Source organism: Quercus suber, unplaced genomic scaffold, assembly GCF_002906115.3.
Source record: "Quercus suber isolate HL8 unplaced genomic scaffold, Cork oak 2.0 scaffold_357, whole genome shotgun sequence".
Lineage (NCBI taxonomy): Eukaryota > Viridiplantae > Streptophyta > Magnoliopsida > Fagales > Fagaceae > Quercus > Quercus suber.
Window position 1 is genome coordinate 114,024 of NW_027069809.1, and position 26,219 is coordinate 140,242.

The 26,219-nt window shown below is 33.3% G+C and overlaps 3 protein-coding genes across 3 annotated transcripts; 1 reads left to right on the plus strand and 2 right to left on the minus strand.

Annotated features, from left to right (window-relative positions):
• Positions 1-312: 312 nt before the first annotated feature.
• LOC112022349 (probable methyltransferase PMT5) lies at positions 313-12,778 on the plus strand. Its single transcript, XM_065760212.1, has 10 exons — positions 313-467; positions 853-1,845; positions 2,011-2,146; positions 2,461-2,701; positions 4,648-4,873; positions 5,086-5,245; positions 5,404-5,708; positions 7,142-7,274; positions 11,789-11,993; positions 12,439-12,778. Exons 2-9 carry the CDS (start codon positions 1,334-1,336, stop codon positions 11,936-11,938), a joined length of 1,863 nt encoding a protein of 620 aa, XP_065616284.1. The 5' UTR covers positions 313-467; positions 853-1,333; the 3' UTR covers positions 11,939-11,993; positions 12,439-12,778.
• Positions 12,779-19,139: 6,361 nt separating this feature from the next.
• Positions 19,140-22,108, minus strand: LOC112025187 (protein CUP-SHAPED COTYLEDON 1). Its single transcript, XM_065760189.1, has 3 exons — positions 21,992-22,108; positions 20,351-20,962; positions 19,140-19,292 (listed from the first exon to the last, which is right to left on the minus strand). The coding sequence occupies exons 1-3, from the start codon at positions 22,106-22,108 to the stop codon at positions 19,140-19,142; spliced, it is 882 nt and encodes a 293-aa protein (XP_065616261.1).
• A 113-nt stretch (positions 22,109-22,221) lies between these two features.
• On the minus strand, positions 22,222-22,575 carry LOC136061839 (NAC domain-containing protein JA2-like). The gene has a single exon (XM_065760190.1). The coding sequence runs from the start codon at positions 22,573-22,575 to the stop codon at positions 22,222-22,224; it is 354 nt and encodes a 117-aa protein (XP_065616262.1).
• Positions 22,576-26,219: the final 3,644 nt, after the last annotated feature.

Consider the following 26,219-nt stretch of genomic DNA (forward strand, 5'->3'; position numbering starts at 1 on the left):
ATTTTGAGAAACCACCTCCATTTGTCACCATAATCAAAGCTTTAACTCTAATTAGCCTAGCTCTCAATCTAGGTTCCTTAATTTCACAAAGTAGCTTTTAACGGCTAAATCTTAACCGTCCATTTCTTGTCATTTTTTAGATCTCAATGCCACCAACAATGTCCATGTCATAAAACATACCCATTTGTATATTTATAACTGTGAAAGTCACAATAAGTACTAATTTTTTTTTGTTTATTATTAATTTCAGTTAATGAGTCAGACACTGTTTGTTTTGTGTGTGTGTGTCTCATATAAATAAAAAATTGGAAAAAAAAAAAAAAGAACTGTGAGAAATGACTTAAAACAAACACAAATAGAATCCGATAAATTTGGACTCAATTTCACACAAACTCTCTCTCACCCAAAAATAGTTTCCTGGCTTTTGAATCTCACACAAGTCTGCAATCATCAACGATCCAAAATTGGTGCGCTGAGAAAAGTCCTTTTTTTTTTTTTTCTTTTTTTTTTTTCCAATTTTGTTTTGTGTTTATTTTTTGGGGAAATTTGAATCAATGTGACTGTGTTTATATTAAGGTAGACACATTGATTTTGGCTTGGATCTGTGCATTTCTTTCCTTTTTGAGATCTGGGTTTTGCTCAGTGGATTGTAATAATTGAAAAAGTTCAAGTATTTTTTGTTTAAATTTAAGATTTTTATCTTTTGGGTTGCTGAGAATCATGGAAAAGGAAAGGAAAATTTGGAATTTTTTTGAGTAAAAACTGATGTGGGGTTCTTGTTTTTCTTTGTTTTTTGGTTTAATCAGGAATGAAATTGTACCGTTAGTGGCTCACTTTTTGACTTCTCTGCAGGTTGATCTGGTTGATTGAGAAGAGTGGTATTTTTCAGAAATTGGCATTAGTTGGTTGTATACAATTTTGCTTTTGGAATTCAGCATTAGTTGGAATTCTAATTCTTATAGATTGTTCAGAATTTTTGTTTCTGTTATTGGATTGTTGATCCGTTATTGGGTGTTCATACTTGGGGTGCTAACAATCTGAATTTTGCATTTCACGTATGTGTATGGTGGATTTGTATGAGATTGCATTAATGTGAAATGTGAGTCTGATGGTGGGAAGAGATCTGTGTGTGTATATTTGGGAAGTGTGAAGGGTGGTTTTTTCAAATTTCAATGTTTGTAGGGATTGTTCGGATTCATGGTAATATAGATAGAAGCTTGTCTGTTATGATAGGTTGTGGTTTCCACTGTTCTTGGAGATATAGGTTAAAGGAGTTTGTTATTTAGTGGGATTTTCTTAATTTGATTGTTAAAGGGGGTTGCACGATTTGGACATGAGAAGCTCTTGGTTCAGTAAACTATCTGTTATTTTCGGCTCTAGACCGCCACTCAGCTGGTTACTCTTGTGCCTTATTAGCTTGGTTGCACTAATTACAGTATTAGGATCGTCTTCTTCTAATGCATTTGACTCTGTAACTCCGACTCCGGTACCAAACATTTATTTGAACTATAGAAGGCTAAAGGAGCAGGCAGCAGTAGATTATCTGGAGCTGAAGTCTCTCTCACTTGGAGCTAGTCGCCAAAGAGAACTTGGCCTTTGTGGCAAAGAAAGAGAAAATTATGTTCCTTGTTTCAATATTTCAGAAAATTTGTTAGCTGGGTTTAAAGATGGGGAGGAGATTGATCGGCATTGTGAAGTTTCAAGAGATCGAGAGCGGTGTTTAGTTCGCCCTCCTAAGGACTATAAGATTCCCTTGAGGTGGCCTACTGGTAGGGACGTGATATGGAGTGGAAATGTGAAGATAACCAAAGACCAATTTCTTTCGTCTGGAAGCATGACCAAAAGGTACTTCTTTGTCAGTGTGTGAAAGTACCTCTAACTACAAAAGTGATTAAAGCTTTTAGAACTCACTACTATTTGCATGTTAATTGGTTTTTATGTCATTTTCTTTGTTGGGATTTTGAGCAATAAATGAATTGGTTATGTATCCTTTTTACATTTTCTCCATAGGTTGATGTTACTAGAAGAGAATCAAATTACTTTTCACTCTGAGGATGGATTGACCTTTGATGGTGTTAATGACTATTCTCGCCAGATTGCGGAGATGATAGGGTTAGGAAGTGACTCTGAATTTCTTCAAGCTGGGGTAAGTTTAGTTCCTCCCAATCCCCATCCTCCTGCACCCTCCCCCCAACCACCCCCCACCAAAAAAAAAAAAAAAGGAATATAATTTCTAGTTGTTACTCTTTGGGCACCATTGGGTTTTAAAAAGATGGAATTTGTTTAATGCAATTCTTTGTTGTTCTCTTAATGTTAAATAATTTACTTCATAACTTGAAGCAAAGAATCCTTATGGTTTATGGGTTTTCTTTTTTGGGTTACTCTCCTTTTTCCTTTTGATAAAAAGTAGTAGAAGTATCAGTTGCATTACATATTTCAACTTGTTTATGTTGATTACAGGTGCGTACCGTACTAGATATTGGCTGTGGATTTGGTGGCTTTGGAGCTCGTTTACTCTCACTGAAGGTAATGGCTGTTTGTATTGCTGCTTATGAGGCAACTGGCAGCCAAGTCCAATTTGCCCTTGAGAGAGGTCTTCCAGCAATGATTGGAAACTTCATTTTGAGACAGCTTCCATATCCGTCATTATCATTTGATATGGTTCATTGTGCTCAGTGTGGTATTGTTTGGGATGAAAAAGGTACTTCAAAGTTAAATTAAGCATTGTTTCATTTGACTTATTAATGATGTGCTTCCCTCTGGCTCTGGGTGCTGAACTTGTGGATGCTTGATTGATTGATGTCACTTGGGTTTTTATTGCTTGGTTGATATGTTGTTGACTTTGTTTTGGGTAACATTGATTCCCCATCAGTTTCTGTGCTAATAGACAGACATAGTTCTTATCTTCGTTAATAAGGCTCTATGGCACCATCAAAACCACGAGTTAGTTTTTACCTCTGGTTGACTTTGTCCTATCCTTTAATTTCATCTTGGATTTTTTTTTAAATCTTGTAAAAAGAAATGGTAATTATGCTCCCTTTATGAAGGATAGTCACTGTTATATATGGTTAGAGTGATAATTATCCATTTTCAAGCATGGAAGGTGGATTTCCAAAGAATTTTTTTTCCTTTATTTTTTCAACCAGACTAAAAGACACATTTAAAGAGTTGCTATCCTGCCATTTAAGTTTGTGGGCATGATCAGCAGTAAATAGAGATGCAGTGGATTTTGGGTTGCATACAGTAGGAGGTCAGGATATGTGACAAGTGTTCTGTTAGAGGTAAACCCCCTTACAAAATTTGTATAACAAGTATGAATTAAAAGCCTTAGTTTTGTTGAGCTCTTCTAGATTATAACTAGTAGGAACTTTCCTGTTATGTTAGTATTTGTCAAGTATATCAAAGATTTTCTGGTAAAATTGTGCACATGAAGAGAATATGTGACCAGAAGTTGTTTAAGAAATAATAAGCCAAAATGCTGGGAAGTGGAATGAGTGATGGTGAATGCTAAATTGGTGATGCTTGGTAACATTTTTGTGAAATAAGCAAGCACGAGAATGGTATCGGATTTTCCCTTTCTCAAGAATTAAAGACAGATAAGTTCGAGCCTATAGTAAATCAACGAAGAGCTGGTGATATGCACCAGTACATTGGTAAGAACAAAACATGATTTTTCATGTGGCCACATTAGTAGTGGAATCAGCATAATGAATTCCTTTGGTTTACTGAATTAGAATCAGTAAATCATTGAAATAGAAGCATTTGTGCAAGAATTTTGTTATTGCTAACTGCTAAGGCAACACAGGGCAGGGCACTGTGTATTTAGAGTTGACACATGTAACATTCCAATGAAAATAATCTGTGTCAGTAAAGGAAAAAAATGTTGGTATAATAGGATAGAGTTTGAATTTTCAAGAGTTGAGCCTTGAACTTACTAGTTGTAAACGTTGGGAAAGGCTCTGTTCCCTTTTAAATCCTCCAATTTACTTCAATTTTTATCCAGATGCGAAACGTGTGGTATTTAAAAAATCCAATAGTCTTAAATACCCCAACCACAAAAAATTAAATAAATGCCATTTGTCTCACATCTAACTGAAAATTGGTGGGAATTTGAGGATTTAAATGGGAGGGGATCTTTCCCCATAACCATTTGGATGAAGAACAAGCTCCTGAGATCTGTTTAGTTTTCATATGATCTTATGTCTTTTTATTAGATATAATCATGTTTTTTACTGTTCAAAATGTTTGAAATAATTGTCAGTCATCTTGAAACATGAGTTTTTAATCTTGTCCTGAAACACAAGTTCTATTCTATTATGTTGGGAACCAACAGAAGCACCACAGTGACTGAAGTAGATGCTTCTGTTATTGCCATCTTAATCCTGCTTCCGGCAGCATCATAGTGACACTGTGATAGTAATTCATAGAGCCTGTCATGCATAGAATTGTTTAGTTCATGCAAGGTAAGGAAAGCTAATTTAGAGTTTCTGAGACCATATTGGCAGTTAGCTTTATAGAGGCAATGGATAATTATATTTGGCTCATATGGAGTGATTTGGTTAATATATAAAAGCAGAGGGGTCTAAGTATTATTTTCTTCTGTAAAATAACATGTCCTTGCTGTCTAATGATGACTTCATCAATCAGATGGAATGTTCCTTATTGAAGCTGACCGGGTACTCAAGCCTGGAGGTTACTTTGTATTAACATCACCCACAGACAAGCTACATGAAAGTTCAGTTAGTATGAAGAATAGAAACATGTTAACACCATTGGAAGAATTGACCCAGAAAATCTGTTGGAGTCTTCTAGCTCAACAAGATGAAACTTTCATCTGGCAGAAAACTGGGGATACTGATTGTTATGCATCTCGGTAAGCACATAAAAAAGGATGCACTTTTTTCCGTGAATAATGTTTTGTTATTAAAAAATAAATTTAGGGCTAGGTTTTGATACTTTAACCAAGAACAAATTTAGCTTTGGTTTTCTTGCTCCATTAGATTAGTTGTATTTGTGGAGCTGCCATATTTTTCTCTTTAAATTATGGTTTTATTAATTAAATTTATTTATTTTTCTTCATTGTAGCAAGCAGGGTGCTGTACCACTTTGTCAAGAAGGGCACGATGATCAATCATATTATCAGCCCCTTTTATCGTGTATAAGTGGGACCAATAGCAAACGCTGGATTCCAATCCAGAACAGATCCTCTAATTCTCATATGAGCTCAACTGAGCTTGAAGTTCATGGAAAGTATTGTTTTATTATGATTTAAGTTTTATTCTTGTTACTAATTTCTTTGTGTTCCAGTTGTCTAACCTTGCAAATATTTATCTTAACCTTTATGTTCCACCCACATCATATCACAATGCTGTGCCAGCTTATTAATTATCTTGTTTCTTTGCAGGCGTTTTGCCTGAAGATTTTTTTGAGGATTTACAGGTTTGGAAATCAGCTCTGAAAAATTATTGGTCTCTGCTTACACCCCTAATTTTCTCGGACCATCCAAAGAGGCCAGGTGATGAGGACCCATTACCCCCATTTAACATGGTACGCAATGTGATGGACATGAATGCTCATTATGGGGGTCTTAATGCTGCATTTTTGGAGGAGAAAAAATCAGTATGGGTGATGAACGTAGTGCCCATCAGAGGTCCTAATACACTTCCTCTTATACTTAATCAAGGTTTTGCTGGTGTTTTGCACGACTGGTAAGTTGTTAATTTCAGTTTCTTCTAGAACTTCTATTTCTATATTGGTATTAGAAGCTCACTTTGGGTTGAATTGATCTGGTTGGCTGCCCTATCAAAAATGTGATGCAAAGTGTGTTTCAATATTTTTCAGTATGTTCATTTTCTTTTGAAAACTTGTACTAATGACAACATGAATGCTCATTATGGGGGTCTTAATGCTGCATTTTTGGAGGAGAAAAAATCAGTATGGGTGATGAACGTAGTGCCCATCAGAGGTCCTAATACACTTCCTCTTATACTTAATCAAGGTTTTGCTGGTGTTTTGCACGACTGGTAAGTTGTTAATTTCAGTTTCTTCTAGAACTTCTATTTCTATATTGGTATTAGAAGCTCACTTTGGGTTGAATTGATCTGGTTGGCTGCCCTATCAAAAATGTGATGCAAAGTGTGTTTCAATATTTTTCAGTATGTTCATTTTCTTTTGAAAACTTGTACTAATGACTAATCAATACTCACACACACATTTGGGTCTTGAATAGGTTTTTAGAAATGCATGCTAACGTTGTATAAATAGAATATTATTAGTTAAATCTCCCTTCACTTCCCTTTTTAATAGGAACCAAGGGCAAATCTGAATCTTTAAGATGTCAATTAATATTCTCACTATAACTTCTCAAGGGTAAGACTTTGCTAGATTGGGTTTTTCATATACCCCTTGCCTTTATGACATATGTATCACAACTTACATGTCAGATTAGGTTATCACAACAGGGGAAAAAAAAAATTAAATAAAAAGCATAGAGAAAGAAAACAACTCCTGAGTCAAAATTGTAGATGTTAATTTTTGAGGTTTACTTAAGATTGTAATAAATGGTTTCTGACTTAGCTTTCCCTATTTTATTATACTTTGGGGACTGACTCGATGATCTAGACATAGTATACACATAATTCATTTATATGGTTTATGAACATGATGTTCACAAACTTTGGTTCTGAAAACCTTGTTTTCAGCCAATGAGCCCTAGCTCAAATGGCACCTCCTCCTCACATAAGAAAGGCTGGAGGACAAGGTCATGGGTTCAAAAGCTTGTTTTCATTTCTGGGCTCCGTAACCTATAATTTTTTTTTTTGTCTTTTCTTTCAAATTTATTAATTAAACTGCACTTAGAAATAAAGTTTCTGTGCCTCCTGGGCATGAGGATAAACTACCTAGCCCATTAGTGTGAAAAAACCCTGGTTTACTCAGCAATTGGTTTTGGTGGGTGGGGTCAGTTGCTCATAGGAGTTTGATTAAGAGTGAGGATTTTTGTACAATATACTCTGCGACATGCAACTAATCTAAGTGAAATTCTCCTACGTCATCCAAAAAAAAAAAGAAAAAAAAGTTAACTGCAGTTTAAGTTGCTTTGCAGATAGTAGAGTTATGGTTGTGATTATCTGTTGTTGCACAGGTGTGAACCTTTCCCCACATACCCTAGAACATATGATATGCTTCATGCAAATGGGCTTCTTTCACATCTTACTTCAGAGAGGTGCAGCTTGATGGACTTATTCTTAGAGATGGACCGGATATTGCGCCCTGAGGTAATTATATTGTAGCACATTTTATTTTGCTTATGCCAGAAAATGTACTGCAGTATGAATTGATTATTTATCCATCAAATTGGAAGATTGCCTGTAAAACATTTCCTCACTTTACACTCTTTAACGGTGCAAGGTACAAATTTAGAAGGAGACTTGTTATGTGCCTTTACACCCTCTTTCTTGTTTCTGATCTGGTTTTTCTATGCTGGAAAATTCAGGGAATATGAGTTGTTTACATTCTTTTTATTTAAGTTGGAATGTAGCTTGTAGCACCTGTCCTTGTCCTATAATCCTTTGGTAGAAGATACATAAGTAGGATGGAGGCGAATTATGCCTTCTTCCTCTCTCTTATTTGTTCTTGATTTTTTTTTTCCTAAGCCACTACCGAGAAGATATTCCTTCCTATTGTAAGTTAGTCTTGTTGAATATCAGTTCCTTTTTTTCTTCTTTGGTTTCCAGTATTGCAATTCCACTTGCATTTGATGTGCCTCAATATAAGTTGTGTCAATCTTGATTATAATGCAATAGTTGCCAATGAGCTATAGCTCTGCTGGCACTTCCTTCTCCTAGAACAATTGGTTGGAGGGTGAGGTTCTGGGTTCAAGACCCACTAAGTGCCTTTGTAACTTACAAGTAATACAAAAAAAAAAGAAAAAGAAAAAAAGATGCAATAGTTGCTCCTTGCTTGGAAATCAGACTGCTATATGACAAATTTTATGATCTGCTATGTGAAATTATGATTGGTTGCAGGGATGGGTTGTTCTTTCTGATAAAGTGGGAGCTATAGAGATGGGACGCACACTTGCTGCACAAATACGATGGGAAGCAAGGGTGATTGACCTTCAAAATGGTAGTGACCAGCGGTTACTTGTTTGCCAGAAACCATTCGTAAAGAAATGATAGATTGAGCATCTGGAGGTCTCACCTTTGCGACAGAATACAATTTCTTCCTCTGGTAATTCCGCTAAATCTGTCATGGAATTTGGAAAATATTCTGGACTGCGTAATGTTTGCACAATCATGACTTGATGTTCTTGTCATAGAGTTCACACACACCCTAAAACAAGAGTTAGAGAAAGTGGATTTGAAACTAGAGAAATATTAATGAGCATTAGTTTCGGATGAAAATATGACACAGAACTACAGGTCTAGGCTGTGATCCCTTGGAAGGGGCCATCCTTGTGATTTTACTATTAAACAAAATCTGCTTTTGAAGCCCTAGTTATTTTTGTTTCTTACCTGTAAAGCAGCTTGTGACATTCTAACAACGAGGGAGTAAATAAAATAACAGTGTCAGTGGAGGGCATTTGATTGATTGTTTTGTTTTTTTGTTTTTGAAAACACTTTTAGTGGATTTCTTAATAATTTTATGTTGTTATTGTCAGGTTCTGGATCGTTTTGATAGTGATTCCATGTAATATACGGTCAGAGCCTGATTGATTTGGCAATGTCCACCACTAAACGAGAGGGAATGTGAAGGCTGTAGATAAGTANTCTTTTATTTGGTATTTTATTTTTTTTTTTTTTTTTTTTTTTTTTTTTTTTAAATATTTCTTTATTCACTGATTTTGTACTTTTTGGAATTAAACAATATTGTTATTGAGTAAAGAATGTCAAATGGCCACGAAATTAATTGTTAAAATTATTTTTGTAACCCTTTCTCTTCTCTCTTGAGCATTATCTAACTCATCAGCTTAATTAATGTAGGAAAAACTTAGGTATAGTTCCTTTAAGTATTGTATCTTTGGTTTCTCAATTAAATTCAAAAGCATTGTTACATTTACCAATAAAGCACAAACAATGTTATCTTTTTTAAAAACAATATAATTCAACACAATTTTATGTTGGGATTAAATTCTATAATGACATGGTGTAAGACTCAAGTTTTACACCCCTAATTTCAACATGCCATATTATCATATCACATATTAAGTAGTAGATATAATCACATGCAATCAATTTTAATACTTGTACTAAAGTCCAATCCAATTGAGAGTTTATTGAGATGTTATCTAGGTGTGGTAGGAAGTATTGAGTTATATGTAAAAAATTGATGTGACAATCTTTTATTTGATGGTGTAAAATATGGGTTTTGCACAATCCTTAACAAATTCAGACGCTTTTATGTTTGAATTTATTGGGTAATTTAATGTACTACACCTAATGAATTATGCTGAAGTTTTACCCATTATTGTTCTGCTTTTGTTTGAATGTTGGTTAGTTAGTGTGGAGATAGTTAAAACTTTGATATCTATCTGTTGCGGGTATATCCAATAATAGACGGTTTATGTAAAATATAAATAAAACAACAATCATGCACGGAAGGCAAAGATATACATAATTCGGTCTTAGGCCTACGTCCATAACATTTTAAAGAAGAAAATCTTACTATAATAATTGGGAGATTACAAAGGTTGCTATTGATCATGCATCACCACTTTCGAATATGAGATCTAATAATCGAATAGTAGGAATAGTATGTCTGTAGTACGGCTTCTTGACTCTTTTTTTGGTATTTTTCTTAGAACATCTTCAACACTCTATTTTCTCATCCAAAATAGAGAGAAAATGTATTTTTTTTTAAAAAATTTTATTTACCTATTTTTTCAAATACACTTTACACGGGGGGACGAATCTAGGATTTTAAGCTAACAGGGGACGGAGTATTAAAAAAAAAAAAACTCCGAATAGGCATCTATATAGTATTAAAAAAAATTATAAATACACAAAATTGTTGTTTCTAAATACATTAAGATGCAATTATCTACTAACAAAGGCAAAAAAAAAAAACAAAATAATGTTTTTTTTTTTTTTTTTAATTCTAGGTTGGTTAGGATTTTGTTGTTGTTGTTGTTAAAGTTAGAGTATTATTTTTTTTTTTTTTTTTTTTTTTGCCGCACTTTGTTGACTTTGGGGGGACAAAATTTACTGTGCGTGAACAGTGCGTGAACTGTTTATGCACTGTTCACGCACTATTCATGCAATATTTAATATTAAAAGTGGGTCCCACAACACTATTCACACATTTAAAAATTATTTTGCTACAGTGTTTTCAGCAACAATCAGTTTTGATCAACTTTCAGCAACAATAAGTGCTATCCAAACGGACCCATAGTATACACATAATTCATTTATATGGTTTATGAACATGATGTTCACAAACTTTGGTTCTGAAAACCTTGTTTTCAGCCAATGAGCCCTAGCTCAAATGGCACCTCCTCCTCACATAAGAAAGGCTGGAGGACAAGGTCGTGGGTTCAAAAGCTTGTTTTCATTTCTGGGCTCCATAACCTATAATTTTTTTTTGTCTTTTCTTTCAAATTTATTAATTAAACTGCACTTAGAAATAAAGTTTCTGTGCCTCCTGGGCATGTGGATAAACTACCTAGCCCATTAGTGTGAAAAAACCCTGGTTTACTCGGCAATTGGTTTTGGTGGGTGGGGTCAGTTGCTCGTAGGAGTTTGATTAAGAGTGAGGATTTTTGTACAATATATTCTGCGACATGCAACTAATCTGAGTGAAGTTCTCCTACGACATTAAAAAAGGAAAAAGAAAAAAAAGTTAACTGCAGTTTAAGTTGCTTTGCAGATAGTAGAGTTATGGTTGTGATTATCTGTTGTTGCACAGGTGTGAACCTTTCCCCACATACCCTAGAACATATGATATGCTTCATGCAAATGGGCTTCTTTCACATCTTACTTCAGAGAGGTGCAGCTTGATGGACTTATTCTTAGAGATGGACCGGATATTGCGCCCTGAGGTAATTATATTGTAGCACAGTTTTATTTTGCTTATGCCAGAAAATGTACTGCAGTATGAATTGATTATTTATCTATCAAATTGGAAGATTGCCTGCAAAACATTTCCTCACTTTACACTCTTTAACGGTGCAAGGTACAAATTTAGAAGGAGACTTGTTATGTGCCTTTACACCCTCGTTCTTGTTTCTGATCTGGTTTTTCTATGCTGGAAAATTCAGGGAATATGAATTGTTTACATTCTTTTTATTTAAGTTGGAATGTAGCTTGTAGCACCTGTCCTTGTCCTATAATCCTTTGGTAGAAGATACATAAGTAGGATGGAGGCGAATTATGCCTTCTTCCTCTCTCTTATTTGTTCTTGATTTTTTTTTCCTAAGCCACTACCGAGAAGATATTCCTTCCTATTGTAAGTTAGTCTTGTTGAATATCAGTTCCTTTTTTTCTTCTTTGGTTTCCAGTATCGCAAGTCCACTTGCATTTGATGTGCCTCAATATAAGTTGTGTCAATCTTGATTATAATGCAATAGTTGCCAATGAGCTATAGCTCTGCTGGCACTTCCTTCTCCCAGAACAATTGGTTGGAGGGTGAGGTTCTGGGTTCAAGACCCACTAAGTGCCTTTGTAACTTACAAGTAATACAAAAAAAAAAGAAAAAAAAGAAAAAAAGATGCAATAGTTGCTCCTTGCTTGGAAATCAGACTGCTATATGACAAATTTTATGATCTGCTATGTGAAATTATGATTGGTTGCAGGGATGGGTTGTTCTTTCTGATAAAGTGGGAGCTATAGAGATGGGACGCACACTTGCTGCACAAATACGATGGGAAGCAAGGGTGATTGATCTTGAAAATGGTAGTGACCAGCGGTTACTTGTTTGCCAGAAACCATTCGTAAAGAAATGATAGATTGAGCATCTGGAGGTCTCACCTTTGCGACAGAATACAATTTCTTCCTCTGGTAATTCCGCTAAATCTGTCATGGAATTTGGAAAATATTCTGGACTGCGTAATGTTTGCGCAATCATGACTTGATGTTCTTGTCATAGAGTTCACACACACCCTAAAACAAGAGTTAGAGAAAGTGGATTTGAAACTAGAGAAATATTAATGAGCATTAGTTTCGGATGAAAATATGACACAGAACTACAGGTCTCGGCTGTGATCCCTTGGAAGGGGCCATCCTTGTGATTTTACTATTAAACAAAATCTGCTTTTGAAGCCCTAGTTATTTTTGTTTCTTCCCTGTAAAGCAGCTTGTGACATTGTAACAATGAGGGAGTAAATAAAATAACAGTGTCAGTGGAGGGCATTTGATTGATTGTTTTGTTTTTTGTTTTTGTTTTTTTTTTTTTTGAAAACACTTTTAGTGGATTTCTTAAATAATTTTATGTTGTTATTGTCAGGTTCTGGATCGTTTTGATAGTGATTCCATGTAATATACGGTCAGAGCCTGATTGATTTGGCAATGTCCACCACTAAACGAGAAGGAATGTGAAGGCTGTAGATTAAGGAGGTTTGCCACAAAAGTAGCTGCAAATCTGTTTTATTTTTATTTTTTTGGGGGTTCAGGGTTATATGTAGCAATTCATTCATCAATATTTTTTTGGCATTTTAATTTGGTTTTTTTTTTTTAAAAATATTTCTTTATTCACTGATTTTGTACTTTTTGGAATTAAACAATATTGTTATTGAGTAAAGAATGTCAAATGGCCACGAAATTAATTGTTAAAATTATTTTTGTAACCCTTTCTCTTCTCTCTTGAGCATTATCTAACTCATCAGCTTAATTAATGTAGGAAAAACTTAGGTATAGTTCCTTTAAGTATTGTATCTTTGGTTTCTCAATTAAATTCAAAAGCATTGTTACATTTACCAATAAAGCACAAACAATGTTATTTTTTTAAAAACAATATAATTCAACACAATTTTATGTTGAGATTAAATTCTATAATGACGTGGTGTAAGACTCAAGTTTTACACCCCCAACTTCAACATGCCATATTATCATTTCACATATTAAGGAGTAGATATAATCACACGCAATCAATTTTAATACTTGTACGAAAGTCCAACTCAATTGAGAGTTTATTGAGATGTTATCTAGGTGTGATAGGAAGTATTGAGTTTTATGTAAAAAATTGATGTGACAATCTGTTATTTGATGATGTAAAATATGGGTTTTGCACAATCTTTAACAAATTCAGACGCTTTTATGTTTGAATTTATTGGGTAATCTAATGTACTACACCTAATGAATTATGCCGAAGTTTTACCCATTATTGTTCTGCTTTTGTTTGAATGTTGGTTAGTTAGTGTAGAGATAGTTAAAACTTTGATATCTATCTGTTGCGGGTATATCCAATAATAGACGGTTTATGTAAAATATAAATAAAACAACAATCATGCACGGAAGGCAAAGATATACATAATTCGGTCTTAGGCCTACGTCCATAAACATTTTAAAGAAGAAAATCTTACTATAATAATTGGGAGATTACAAAGGTTGCCATTGATCATGCATCACCTCTTTCGAATATGAGATCTAATAATCGAATAGTAGGAAAAGTATGTCTGTAGTACGGCTTCTTGACTCTTTTTTTGGTATTTTTCTTAGAACATCTTCAACACTATTTTCTCATCCAAAATAGAGAGAAAATGTATTTTTTTTTTAAATTTTATTTACCTATTTTTTCAAATACACTTTACACGGGAGGACAAATCTAGGATTTTAAGCTAGCAGGGGACGGAGTATTAAAAAAAAAAACTCCAAATAGGCATCTATATAGTATTAAAAAATTATAAATACACAAAATTGTTGTTTTTAAATACATTAAGATGCAATCATCTACCAACAAAGGCAAAAACAAAAACAAAATAATGTTTTTTTTTTTTTTAAATACTAGGCTGGTTAGGATTTTGTTGTTGTTGTTGAAGTTAGAGTATTCATAGTGGTAGTGCTAAAAATTTTAGCTTTTAGCACCTCAAAAAGCTATTTTATCTATTTTACCATCCCATTTTACAATGCACCCAATATCAAATATTCTATTCTTTTATCACTTCATTTAAAATAATATAAAAAACTCATTACAATAATAAATGAAGAAAGAGGATTTGAGTTTTTTAATTAAAAGAAGAGATATAATCTTAATAAAATATTGTATTTTATTTTTAACAACTTGCTATAGTCAACTAATATTTATACCAGTTTACTGTAGTTGTAAAAAATTTTAACTTTAGTTTCTCCAATAACATATGGTTTTTTTGGTTTTTTGGTAGTAAAATAGTTTTTTTTGGGGGGGGGGGGGTATGTGTGTGGCTAAAATACAATTACCATTGTGAATGTTTTATAAGATGCAATTATCTACTAACAAAGGCAAAAAAAAAAAACAAAATAATGTTTTTTTTTTTTTTTTTAATTCTAGGTTGGTTAGGATTTTGTTGTTGTTGTTGTTAAAGTTAGAGTATTCACAGTGGTAGTGCTAAAAATTTTAGCTTTTAGCACCTCAAAAAGCTATTTTATCTATTTTACCATCTCATTTTACAATACATCTAATATCAAATGTTCTATTCTTTTATCACTTCATTTAAAATAATATAAAAAACTCATTACAATAATAAATGAAGAAAGAGGATTTGAGTTTTTTAATTAAAAGAAGAGATATAATCTTAAGAAAATATTGTATTTTATTTTTAACAACTTGCTATAGTCAATTAATATCTATACCAGTTTACTGTAATTGCAAAAAAATTTAACTTTAGTTTCTCCAATAGCATATGATTTTTTTGGTTTTTTGGTAGTAAAATAGTTTTTTTTTTTTTGGTGTGTATGTGTGTGTGGCTAAAATACAATTACCATTGTGAATGCTTTTATTGTTTTTGTTAAGTAATATCAAATGTTCTATTCTTTTATCACTTAATTTAAAAATCATTAAAATAATAAATGCAGAAAGAGGATTTGAGTTTTTTAATTAAAGGAAGATATATAATCTTAATAAAATATTGTATTTTATTTTTAACAACTTACTATAGTCATCTGGTATTTATACCTGTTTACTATAGTTGCAAAATTTTTTAGCTTTAACCTCTCCAATAACACATGATTTTTTTGGTACTTTGGTGGTAAAATATTTTTTGTTTTTGTTAAAATACAATTACCATTGTAAATATTTTTATTATTTTTGTTAAGTTTTTAAGTTGGATAGTTGTTATTTGGATTAGGCCAGTTAGGTTAATTGGGGAGAAAGGGGGTCTAAAGTTTGGGAAAGAGAGCCCAACTACAAAAATGAAATATATAATAATTATTAAAAAAAATATTTTGGACCCATGGGGGCCAAGCTTTCTTGGCTCACACGTGGGTACTTCCCTGATTTACACACTCTTCTTTTTTTTTTAAATTTTTTTTATCTCATTTAAATATTATTTATTCATTCTTTTTTTAATCTTTTTATATATTTTTTAATATTTTTTTTATTCTTTATTAATTCTTTTGCAACAGCCATATTTTTCCCCAAATGGTAATGTTTTTCAAAATTTTCAATTTCTAGATTTCCCAACAATCTTTTCTTAATTGCCTAGTCCCAACAATTATATTTTCCAATTCACGATAAAATTGGAAACAATGAAACTCATTTCCAACTCCAATAAGATTCTGAAAAGCACTTGTGACAGCGTATTATCTATTTATATATGTTAGTCTTTTGTTATCCAAAAAAAAAAAAATGTTAGTCTTTGGTGTAATCTGAAATTTATCAAAAACTATGTTATTCTTGAAATTTATAAAAAAAAAAAAAAATGTAATTTGAAATTCCAAACTACACTAGATAGGGAGCAACTGTTTCAAAAGTAGTAAAGTACACATAGCTTTATCTTAGCCCCCCCAAAAAAAACATATATAGCTTTTTTTTTTTTGGTTTTTTTAACACATATAACTTTAAGCTCTGTACAAAGCAAAGAAGGTGCACCTTCTTTAAATTTATCATGCTATATTTCTTATCGCAATTATTCACGGCATTTAACTTAAAAGATAAATAAGTAAAATAAGCCTATGACAAGTCAATATTCATCAACCTATTGGGCTGCACTTAATGCCCCCCAAACACACATAGCATATAAAATAATTTTATGTCATTATTGCCAAGTTCTGATAATTTTGTTAATAGTCAATGTTTATTTCAAAATGTTGGTGTACACTACCGTACATACACTTTCTTTTTACACCAAAATCGTGACTTGTAGTTGAGTAAAAGGATAATGAAATCTTTAAAGAAATGGATAATAAAATTTATAGAAAAAAAGTTTATCTTTACAATCTCCATAGTGAAACTTGAAAATTTTCATTTTCAATATAAATTATAAAATTTTCTACCAAAGTAAGTAATAAAATTTTAGTGGAACCAATGAAGCCTTCAAAAAAATGGATGATGCAAACTTCAATAGAAACAAGATCAAAATTTACAATAAAAGATAAAAATTGAGAAAAAGAAAATATCACCTTGTCTCTAGCTATAAGGGCTTGAACTTGACCAGTTGGTCAATTCTTTTTTGGAAAATTTCATTTTTAGCTTGTAACAAATTAAACCCTATATATAGTTTTTAAAAGTAACAAATTAAACTTTGAAATTTTAAAAAATAAATAATAAAATCATAAGGCTTCAAAAGATAATGAATTGAATCCTTAACTTATATATAACACAATGGATTGAAGTTTAATTTGTTAATTCTTGAAACTACAAGAGTTTAATACTTTTTTAAAATTCAAATTTTAATTCGTTGTTCTTGATAGAATAAAATGAAAGTTCAATACTTTTTTAAGACGTATTTTCCATAATTCATTTTAGTCCCTTAACTTTGCTTTTGTTTATTCAGTTCTCTAATTTTTAGCTCTATTCAATTAAGGCATTTTTGTCAACTTTTGTTAATTTATTTTTTGAAAAAAAAGTCTAGAAAATATTTTTCAACCATTACTTGACTTTTTTTAGTTAAAAATTTTTGAAGAAAATTTTTTAAAATTGGAAAATTAACCACAACATATACAAAAGTTGATGGAAAACCTTTAATTGAATAAACTGGAAAGTTAGAGGACTGAATTGAACGAAAATAGAGTTAAATAATTGAAATGAATTTTGGTAAACATAGAAAGTATGTTTTGCATTTTACCCTTCTTGATACTACATAGTTTAAGTTGTTACACTTCTTAGATTATAAGTTTTAAAATAATAATTTTCTTTTCTTTTCTTATGAGCATTGTTGTACTAACTAAATATTTTGTAGATTAAATCTTTAAATTGTTTCATAATTTTTTTTGAAGATAATTTCAACTTATAGCGTTCGCTCAAAGGGGCAATGGCGCCCCCCCAATTAAAAAAAAATTACTAGCATATAGTTACTTATGTACTAACTTTAGCAATTTGGTTTAATAAAATTACACTTAGACTCCCTTAACAATATTATTGATCATTTTAAGGGCATAAAAAAAGTTATAGATCTAAAATCTAGAACAAAATTGACTAGCCCCAAAAAATTAGTCCAACAACAAAAATGATAAATAGCATAGCTAAAAATAATTAAGCCCAATCAACTAATTTTACCAAAAACAAACAACCTAGCCTTTTAAAAGTTTTAACAAAATAATTTTGTCTTTAACTTGCAAAAAACGCACGCATCAAAGACACACAAACATAAACACATACAAAAAAAAATCAAGTTCTATTTTTATAAATGATTGCATTGTAATGTATTAAGAAACAATAATTTTGCAACTTTGTCTTCGTTAACGGTTTGTTAATACTAAATAGATGTTTTTTTTAGAAGAAAATTGGTGCTTATTTGGAGTTTCATAATAATTTTTTTTTTATACTTCCGCCTCTCCTATCTCTAAGTCCTGACTCTGTCCTTGCGTCTGCTCTTGATGATTGCCTTTTATTATCAGACCAAAACACTCGATTAGTTTTTAGTGTAGGCAGAATTATATATATTATAAAAAGGATTTTAAAATTTTGGAGGGCCATCACCCCCGCACCCTAGTGTAGTTCCAACCCTCTAGAAAAGTTTAGATAGCTTAAAATAATTTTTGTGAGGACGAGGATCCCAAATCTAATTTAAACGGGTAGTTAAGGTTATTTCTGAGGATGCACCTCAGACCTCGGGGACGAGCACCAGTTATGTGAGGCACATAAAGTTAAAACATCAAAAAGGAAAGAGAGCAGACTTGGCACAAAATACAAGAAGGATGAAGAAAGAAGGGTGTGAAGAAGCCATCCCCTTTGCATTAAATACAAGATAGTCACTCTTCTGGCCGCATTAATGAAGAAATGACTATGAATAGTGGTGGCACAACTAAGATTGTAGGGTAAAGCTTACTAGTATGTTCTGGAGGGGATAGGAGTCCTAGGAGTACAATCTTAGCCCTCCAAGTGTTAGATTAAGATGATTTGTAGCTGCATATAAAAGGAAAAAGAAGATCCATAGAGAGGGGGACGAAAAAAGAAAAGAAAGAAGACTTTGTAGCTAAGAGCTTGAATATTTGCATAAGTCAGAAAGAAACACATATATACAAGAATAGACCATCCTCGGGCTTAACTAAGGAGTGACTTTCTTTTCAAATTTGTTTGTCTTAGTCATTTCATTTGCCCCCTATCCTACTGTGGTTAACATTTAACTCATTGAACGTTTAGTCACAAACCTATTCTCTAACAAATCTATTGTTGTGAGTTTATTGGGCCATTGTCCAAATCCTTTGGGCCTTGGATCAAACATTGCCCTTACAATTTTATATAGTTTTTTAAATTTTTTATAATTAAAATAATTTATAATTATTATTATTATTATTTTGTAGCGATCATTTGGTCCAATTTTTTTGGTTTTAATTTTGGTTTTTTGATTTTTTTGATTAATGGATTTTGAAATTTTATCTTGGATTTAAAAATGAAAGATAGAATGTCAAATGGCCACCACAAAACGCAATCGGTAGAATTATTTTGTGACCCTTTCTATTTTCTATTGAGAATACTTTTGTGTTATTGTTGTGAATGCATCTAATAATAATGATATGATGAAAAATAAAACAAACAATCACATATAAAACATAAAGATTTACATAGTTTAGTCAACTAATTGGGGGATCAAATAATATTTCTCCTGAATCTAATTTCCAGTAATCTAACATCAAATTTGTAGCTAGACTTGACACCTTTGTATCTGGAGTTATCACTTCTTTCTTAAGGTGTTTTCTCAATCGACAAACTACCAGATCTTCAATCTGCAACATAAAAATGTAACAATGTCAAGGACGTAACCTTAATCCAAAGCCTAAATAATAGTTACAATCAAGAAAATAATATAGGGAAAAAGAAAAAGAAGATCTATGTCAAGAAGAAAAGAAAACAATATATCAAGAGGGTAAGAAAAAATACATATATAAACCCTATAATCAAGAGGGATAACAAATTAAATTCCAAAATTTTATATAAAAGAAAAAAAAAAATCCTTATAGATTGCAAAGATTATAAATTAAAAGATTTCATATAATAATAAATTAAACCATCGATTTCATATACGAACTTCATATTTTAATTTGTTACTCATGATATTATAAGGTTTAATTTTTGAAACAATAGGATCTATATCAAATACAATTTGGTAATAAAATAAAATAAAAAAATAAAAAAAATTTCAAAAACTTAGGCTATGTTTAGTAACTACTTTTGTTTATTGTTTTCAAAAAACTTGTTTTTAAGAAATAAACAAAAAGCAATTTTACTACGTTTGGTTAGTTCAAAACAGCACAAAACTGAGCGAGCATTTCTTGAGCCTATTAACTAGGAGATGAACCAATTTTTTTTTTTCTCTTTCTTTATACATGTGTGTATATCATCTAATGTCAGCACAATTGGTACAAGCATGCACATTCTGCCAAAGTAAAGCAAGCCCTCTAAACATGGGCATTGTATCTTTCAACACAACAAAAAGCTGAACGTGAAATATAACCAGCGAGCATGAATTTCTGGTGGAGTGGTGGTGCACATATAGGTTGATGGTTGGTTCAACAATGGTGGTGCGATCGATAGAGAGTGGAGGAGGGAGAATGTGGTGGGTTTGGCTGCACGTTTAAGAATTGTTGGTGTGCTTAATTTGGTTTTACTCATTCATTTTTTGTTTCATTCTGGCCTCATTCATCTATTTTCATGAGTTTCTTTCAAATTTGAGATTTGGAAACAGTTTTTATTTTCTATGTATATTGAGTTACCAAACATGTTTTTTCTTAGAAAATAAAAAATAGTTTTTGAAAAAGGAAAATTGAAAAAAAAAAAGATTTACCTTAGCTTGCAACAGAAGAGACTTGTCCAAGGAAACCTCATGCAAGATCCAACGATTGTTGTCTTTAGACTCATCGCTCTTATAATGGAAAGTCTTTTTGAATCCAATTCTTGTCCTCGTCAGTGTTTCCAAAACAACCTTAGCGTATTTTCCCGAAGCATTGCCCTTCCAGCAACCATTGCCGATGGTTCGCTTGATACGAGAGTCGGTAGAGGAGACCCTCTTCAACCTTGTGAAGAACAACAGCTCAAGCTCTTCCTTGTTTTCTTCCAGATTTGGCCCCCCAAATGCTGCCCATATTTTCCAAGGTTCAGTGTTGGGTGCGTAGAGATCATGTTCTGGAATACGACCGTCCTCATGGGTTTGTGCTCCTATTACCTTTGGGTAAAGGTAGTAAAGCACCAACTCTTCGTCTGTGGGACAAAACCTATAACCCTCAGGGATCATCGTGGGCGCCATTGTTATTTCTCTTGAATTTGATTGCAAAAGTTCTAGCAAAAACTCTAACATCAAATTTGTATCTTGACTAGTCTGACTTGGTGCATGTGCGCTTGGGATTATCTCTTCTTTTTTAGGGTGTTTTCGCAGTCGACAAACTACCATGTCTCCTATCTGCAACATAAGAATGTAACAATGTCAAGAACGTAACCTTAATTCAAACCCTAGATAATAGCCACAATCAAGAAAATAATATAGAAAAAAAAGAGAAATAAGATATATGTCAAGTAGGAAAGAAAACAGTATGTCGATCAAGAAGGTAAGGAAAAAATTTTTTTTTTTTATATATATATATTATATATATAAACCCTAATCAGGAGGATAACAAATTAAATTCAAAAATTTCATAAAAGAAAAAATTTAGATTGCAAAGATTATAAATTAAAATATTTCAAATAATAATAAATTAAACCATCAGATTCATACGCATGCAATCTTCCTATTTTAATGTTACTTTTGATATTATATGGTTTAATTACTGAAACAATAGGATCTAAATAGTTAAAAAAAAAAAAAAAAAACTGAGGCTATATTAGTTTGGTTACTACTATTGCCTTTTGTTTTCGAAAATTTGCTTTAAGGATAAAAACAAGAAAGCGATTTTATTGAAGTTTCAAAGTTAAAAAAACGTTTGAACTGATTTGAGCATTTCATGAGCCTATTAACTAAGAGATTAACCTAATTTTTTTTTTCTTTCTATTCAGTATTAGTAACACTAAAAAAAGACCTCACTTTAAATTGTTGCTTTAGTTTATTCCCTAAAATTATAAGTTTTCAAGTTTTCAATCTCTTTAGTATTAGACTATGAAAAAACTTCACTTTAAATTGTCATCTTAGAATTATAAATTTTCAAGTTTTCAAGTTCTCCTAGTATAAGTTTTCAAGTTTTCAATCTCTTTAGTATTACACTATGAAAAAACCTCACTTTAAATTGTGGCCCTAGAATTATAAATTTTCAAGTTCTCTTATCATAAGTTTTCAAGTTTGCAATCTCTTCAATATTAATAACACTATGAAAAAACCTCATTTTAAATTGTCATCCTAGAAATATAAATTTTCAAGTTTTCAAATTCTCTAAAAAGGAGAGAGAGAAAAAAAAAAAAAGAAAAAAAAAAAGAAAGAAAGAAAGGGGAGAATGTTTACCTTAGCATGTCGTAGAAAAAACTCGTCCAAGGAAAGCTCATGCAAGATCCAACTATTGCCGTCTTTAGACTGATCATTCTTATAATGGAAAGTCTTTTTGAATCCTATTCTTTTCATCGTTTTACTCTTTGTTTCCAAAACATTCTTAGCGGACTTTCCCGAGGCATCGCCTTTCCAACAGCCTCTGCCGATGGTTCGCTTGATGCGAGAGCCGGTGGAGGAGACCCTCTTCAACCTTGTGAAGAACAAGAGCTCGAGATAGCGGACTTTCCCGAGGCATCGCCTTTCCAACAGCCTCTGCCGATGGTTCGCTTGATGCGAGAGCCGGTGGAGGAGACCCTCTTCAACCTTGTGAAGAACAAGAGCTCGAGCTCCTCCTGGTTTTCTTCCAGATTTTGCCCTCCAAATTGTTTCCAAATTTTCGAAGGTTCAGTGTTGGGTGCGTAAAGATCGTGTTCTGGAATATCGTGTTTTGGAACAAGATCATGGGTTTGTGTTCCTGTTACTTTTGGGTAAAGGTAAGACCTCACCAACTCTTCGTCTGTGGGACGAAATCTAAAACCCACAGGGAACATTGCAGCCATTATTGTTATCGTTCTTGGTTTCTGATGCAAAACTCTGCTCTATTGTGTGGAACTGTAGGTATAGAAAGCGTGTGTATAGTACGTATATATATATATACTCTCAAGGTCGGTTACCAAAAGTAAATAGGTAAAGTCCTTCTTTTTTATTTTTTTTTATTTTTTATTTTTATTTTTTAAGAAAGAAAATAAATAAAGACGGTTAAGTTAATTAGGTGAGAGTTTGTACTTAACTAAACTCGAATTCACTACTTTATTATTTACCAATAAGGCAATAACAGTTTGATTTGCTAAAGGGTTTTATATATCTCTAACATTATTTTTAATTTTAAGATACAACTCCTACCTTAGCAAGGAGTAACACACGTACAGCCGGCCCTTTATGTCCCAAACAATTTATAAAAGGTGTGATTTAACAATTTAGAAGGTTTCTAACCATTTAGAAAGATAATTTATTTTTTAAAATAAAAAAATATAGGTGAATTTTGCACTCTTTCTTCCACCTTTTAGAAGTCTTCCAAAATATTGAACAAATAGAAATTCAATTCAATTTAAACCTTAAACTCTTCATGACTAAAAAAAACATTTATCAAGTGTGTCTAATAACTATTTTTTTTAAAAATTCAAATAAATGTTAATAAGAACTCAATTAACATTTTTACATCTCATAAAACAAGAAGAATGATTTTTAGACCAATATATATATATATATAATATAGAAAGTTAAGTAAATAATATTTAAATATTAATAATACATTAAAATTTATTGTCTTAATTGTCTTTGGTCCAAAATATATGAGAAATGTTTTGCTGCATACTTATATGTAGCAATTGCTGCATATAGGATTAATAATGTGGCAAAAAAAAAAAAAGAGTGGCAAATGTCTAAAGGTTCACCTGATCATGTGCATTACACATGACCTTTAGACACATATTGCTTTATTTCTGCTACCACCTAATCTATTATGCAGCAATTGCTACATACAACTATGCAGTGAACAAATGGGAGTCACTGCTAGCATACATGTCTCCCGGTGTTATCTTAGCAATTTTATGTTTTTGACTAATTGATGGTGTTGGTCTGCATTTGTTAAAACACGATTTCAATTAAAATGGAGAAATTATGTTTTCAATACATTATTTTACCATTTCACAATTTTAACTAAAATGAAAACAAGATTTCAAAGGAAATATGCAATAGTAGTTGTGTAACATTATTTTCCCTATTTATTTTTGTATGGTACCCAGCCTCAGGCCCAATTACCTTGGGCCTAGGCCGAAATAGAATCACAGACTATCGGACTGAGGCCCAATATTGTAATTGGTTTATTGTTCGCAAGCTCGGCCCATGGCCGTAGCCCACGTATGGAGGGAACTGGCGAACTAGACTTGTGTTGCATGGGCAGTTTCTCGGCAGCTTGGAAGTGCCTTGGGGTATCATGCTGCCGAGAAAATTTTGGAGGTTGTCATCAATTCCAACATCCTTTACGCCATTTCCAACGAGGCTTATCCTCTGTCAGGAATAATCAATTTGGGCTCCACCCACACAAGTGAAGCCAGAAGGTAATCATAAGCTTCCCACTAAGCTCAAGCTATAAATAGGAGAAGCCAACATAGAGAAAGGGTTGGACATTTTGGAGAGAGGAGGAGGGAAGATTTTTGAACATCACTCGGCCAGCTATGCTGCTAGGGGTTCGGGAGGATCCTCTTAGGGTTCAAGTTGGCGAGAAAGAAGGAGTAAGAGAAATGAGGATCGACGTCACGACCAAGAAAGGGGATATTCTAGTTTCGGGGAAGGGTCATCGCAAACGTATTGATTGGTGTCAAATGTCTCTGGCCACGAACGTCATGATAGGAGGGATCAGGAGTTAGAACGCATGCAAATAAGGATAAGGGATTTGGAGCTAGAATTACAAGAAAGGCGCCGATGAAGGTACCGCAATGAGCATGCTGAGGGGTTTGAAACAATGAGGGGTAGCCATGGAGAAGCATCCCACCAATTAGGCTCGCATCGGTCTCGAGATCGATCTTGGGGTTATGGTGACAGAGATTTGGTTTCCCCAGAGCGACGTAGGCCTCAGAATGCCATGCTAGATGCTATGGGCCGAGGGTTATGAAGGGCTGCTCAGTTGCCATTTTGGAAGTAATTGAATTGGCGGCCATGCCAAGTAGACTTACTAGACCCCTTTTCATTTCTTACGATGGAAAAATGGACTCAGTGGAACATGTGAGTCATTATATACAGATGATGTCTTTGCATAATCATAATGATGCATTGATTTGTAGGGTGTTTCCTTCTAGCCTTGGGCCAACTGATCTAAGGTGGTTTAATGTGCTAAGGAAGGGGTCAATCCATAGTTTTAAGGAGTTAATTCAGGAGTTCGGTTCATGACTTGTAGCCGGATACCGCAGCTAGTAGATACTCTATTATTTACGAAGATGGAAGCAGGGGTCGGGATTGTTATAACCACGCCGGAAGGATTGTGAGTGGAACATTCTTTTAGGCTGGGCTTTAAGGCTTCCAACAATGAGGTTAAGTATGAAGCCTTACTTGCTGGACTAAGAGCAATATTTGATTTAGGGGCACGGGAAGTAGAAATTTACTTGGACTCACGGTTGGTCGTTAACCAAGTTCAAGGAAGCTTTGAAGCCAAGGATCCTTGGATGATAGATTACTTGAGGTTAGTGAAACAAACCGTGGTTCTGTTCTAGAAGGTAAAGCTTACTCAAATTGCTCGAGGGCAAAACAGACACGAGGATTTGCTGGCCACTTTGGTGTCATCATTAACTGAGGAAGTACCACAGTTGAATAAGGTGGAAGTTGTGAAAGAGCCTAGTATTGATGTAAAAGTGAATGTTTCGACGGTTGTCGGTATGAGAGCCTTGTTGGATGGATCCGATAATTGAATTTTTAGCTGAGGACCGTGTGCCGAATGATAAGAAAGAGGCTAAAAGAATACGTAGGATAGTTGCTTGGTATTGGCTATCTGCAGACCATAGACTGTACCGAAGATCTTTTAGAGGACCATATCTTTTATGTTTACATCCGAGCAATGACTCTAGCATGCCTACCACATACCCCTTCATGGAGCTCGGTTAAGGATATGTGGTAGGCTGGAGGATGCTCGTTGGCCCACTAAGCAATAACTCAAGGATTTTGGTGGCCCTAGATGCAAAAGGACGCTATTGATTATGTTCGGCAGTGCGAGTAGTGCTAGAGACATGCACCATTGATATATCAACCGGCAGGGAGTATGAATCCTGTTAGCAACCCATGTCCTTTCACACAGTGGGGGCTAGATATCGTCAGTCCGTTCCCTCCAGCTATGAGAAATTGAAGATTTGTCTTAGTGGTCATGGACTATTTCACTAAATGGGCAGAGGTTAAGGCACTAGCTAATATCCGCGATGTGGACGTCAAAAAATTTGTGTGGAGGAACATAGTGACAAGGTTCAGAGTGCCGATGTCTTTGGTATCCGAAAATGGGTTACAATTTGACAGTAAAACCTTCTACAAGTTTTGCAGCTACCTCGGCATTAAGAGGCAACTAATAAAGCAATTGTTAATGGGTTGAAGAAACGACTAGAGGGGACTAAAGTTAGGTGGGCCGAGGAGTTACCTAACATTTTGTGGGCCTATCGAACAA

Bases quoted from the DNA above. Each gene is read 5' to 3' on its own strand.
- LOC112022349 (XM_065760212.1), top strand. From the start codon at position 1,334: ATGAGAAGCTCTTGGTTCAGTAAACTATCTGTTATTTTCGGCTCTAGA. The intron at 1,846-2,010 runs GTACTTCTTTGT...TTTTCTCCATAG, and splicing joins TCTGGAAGCATGACCAAAAG to GTTGATGTTACTAGAAGAGA. The intron at 5,246-5,403 runs GGAAAGTATTGT...TGTTTCTTTGCA, and splicing joins CAACTGAGCTTGAAGTTCAT to GGCGTTTTGCCTGAAGATTT.
- LOC112025187 (XM_065760189.1), bottom strand. From the start codon at position 22,108: ATGAAAAGAATAGGATTCAAAAAGACTTTCCATTATAAGAATGATCAG. The intron at 20,963-21,991 runs GTAAACATTCTC...CTTATGTTGCAG, and splicing joins TTTTTCTACGACATGCTAAG to ATAGGAGACATGGTAGTTTG. The intron at 19,293-20,350 runs GTAAATCTTTTT...TTTATGTTGCAG, and splicing joins CTCTTCTGTTGCAAGCTAAG to ATTGAAGATCTGGTAGTTTG.
- LOC136061839 (XM_065760190.1), bottom strand. From the start codon at position 22,575: ATGGCTGCAATGTTCCCTGTGGGTTTTAGATTTCGTCCCACAGACGAA.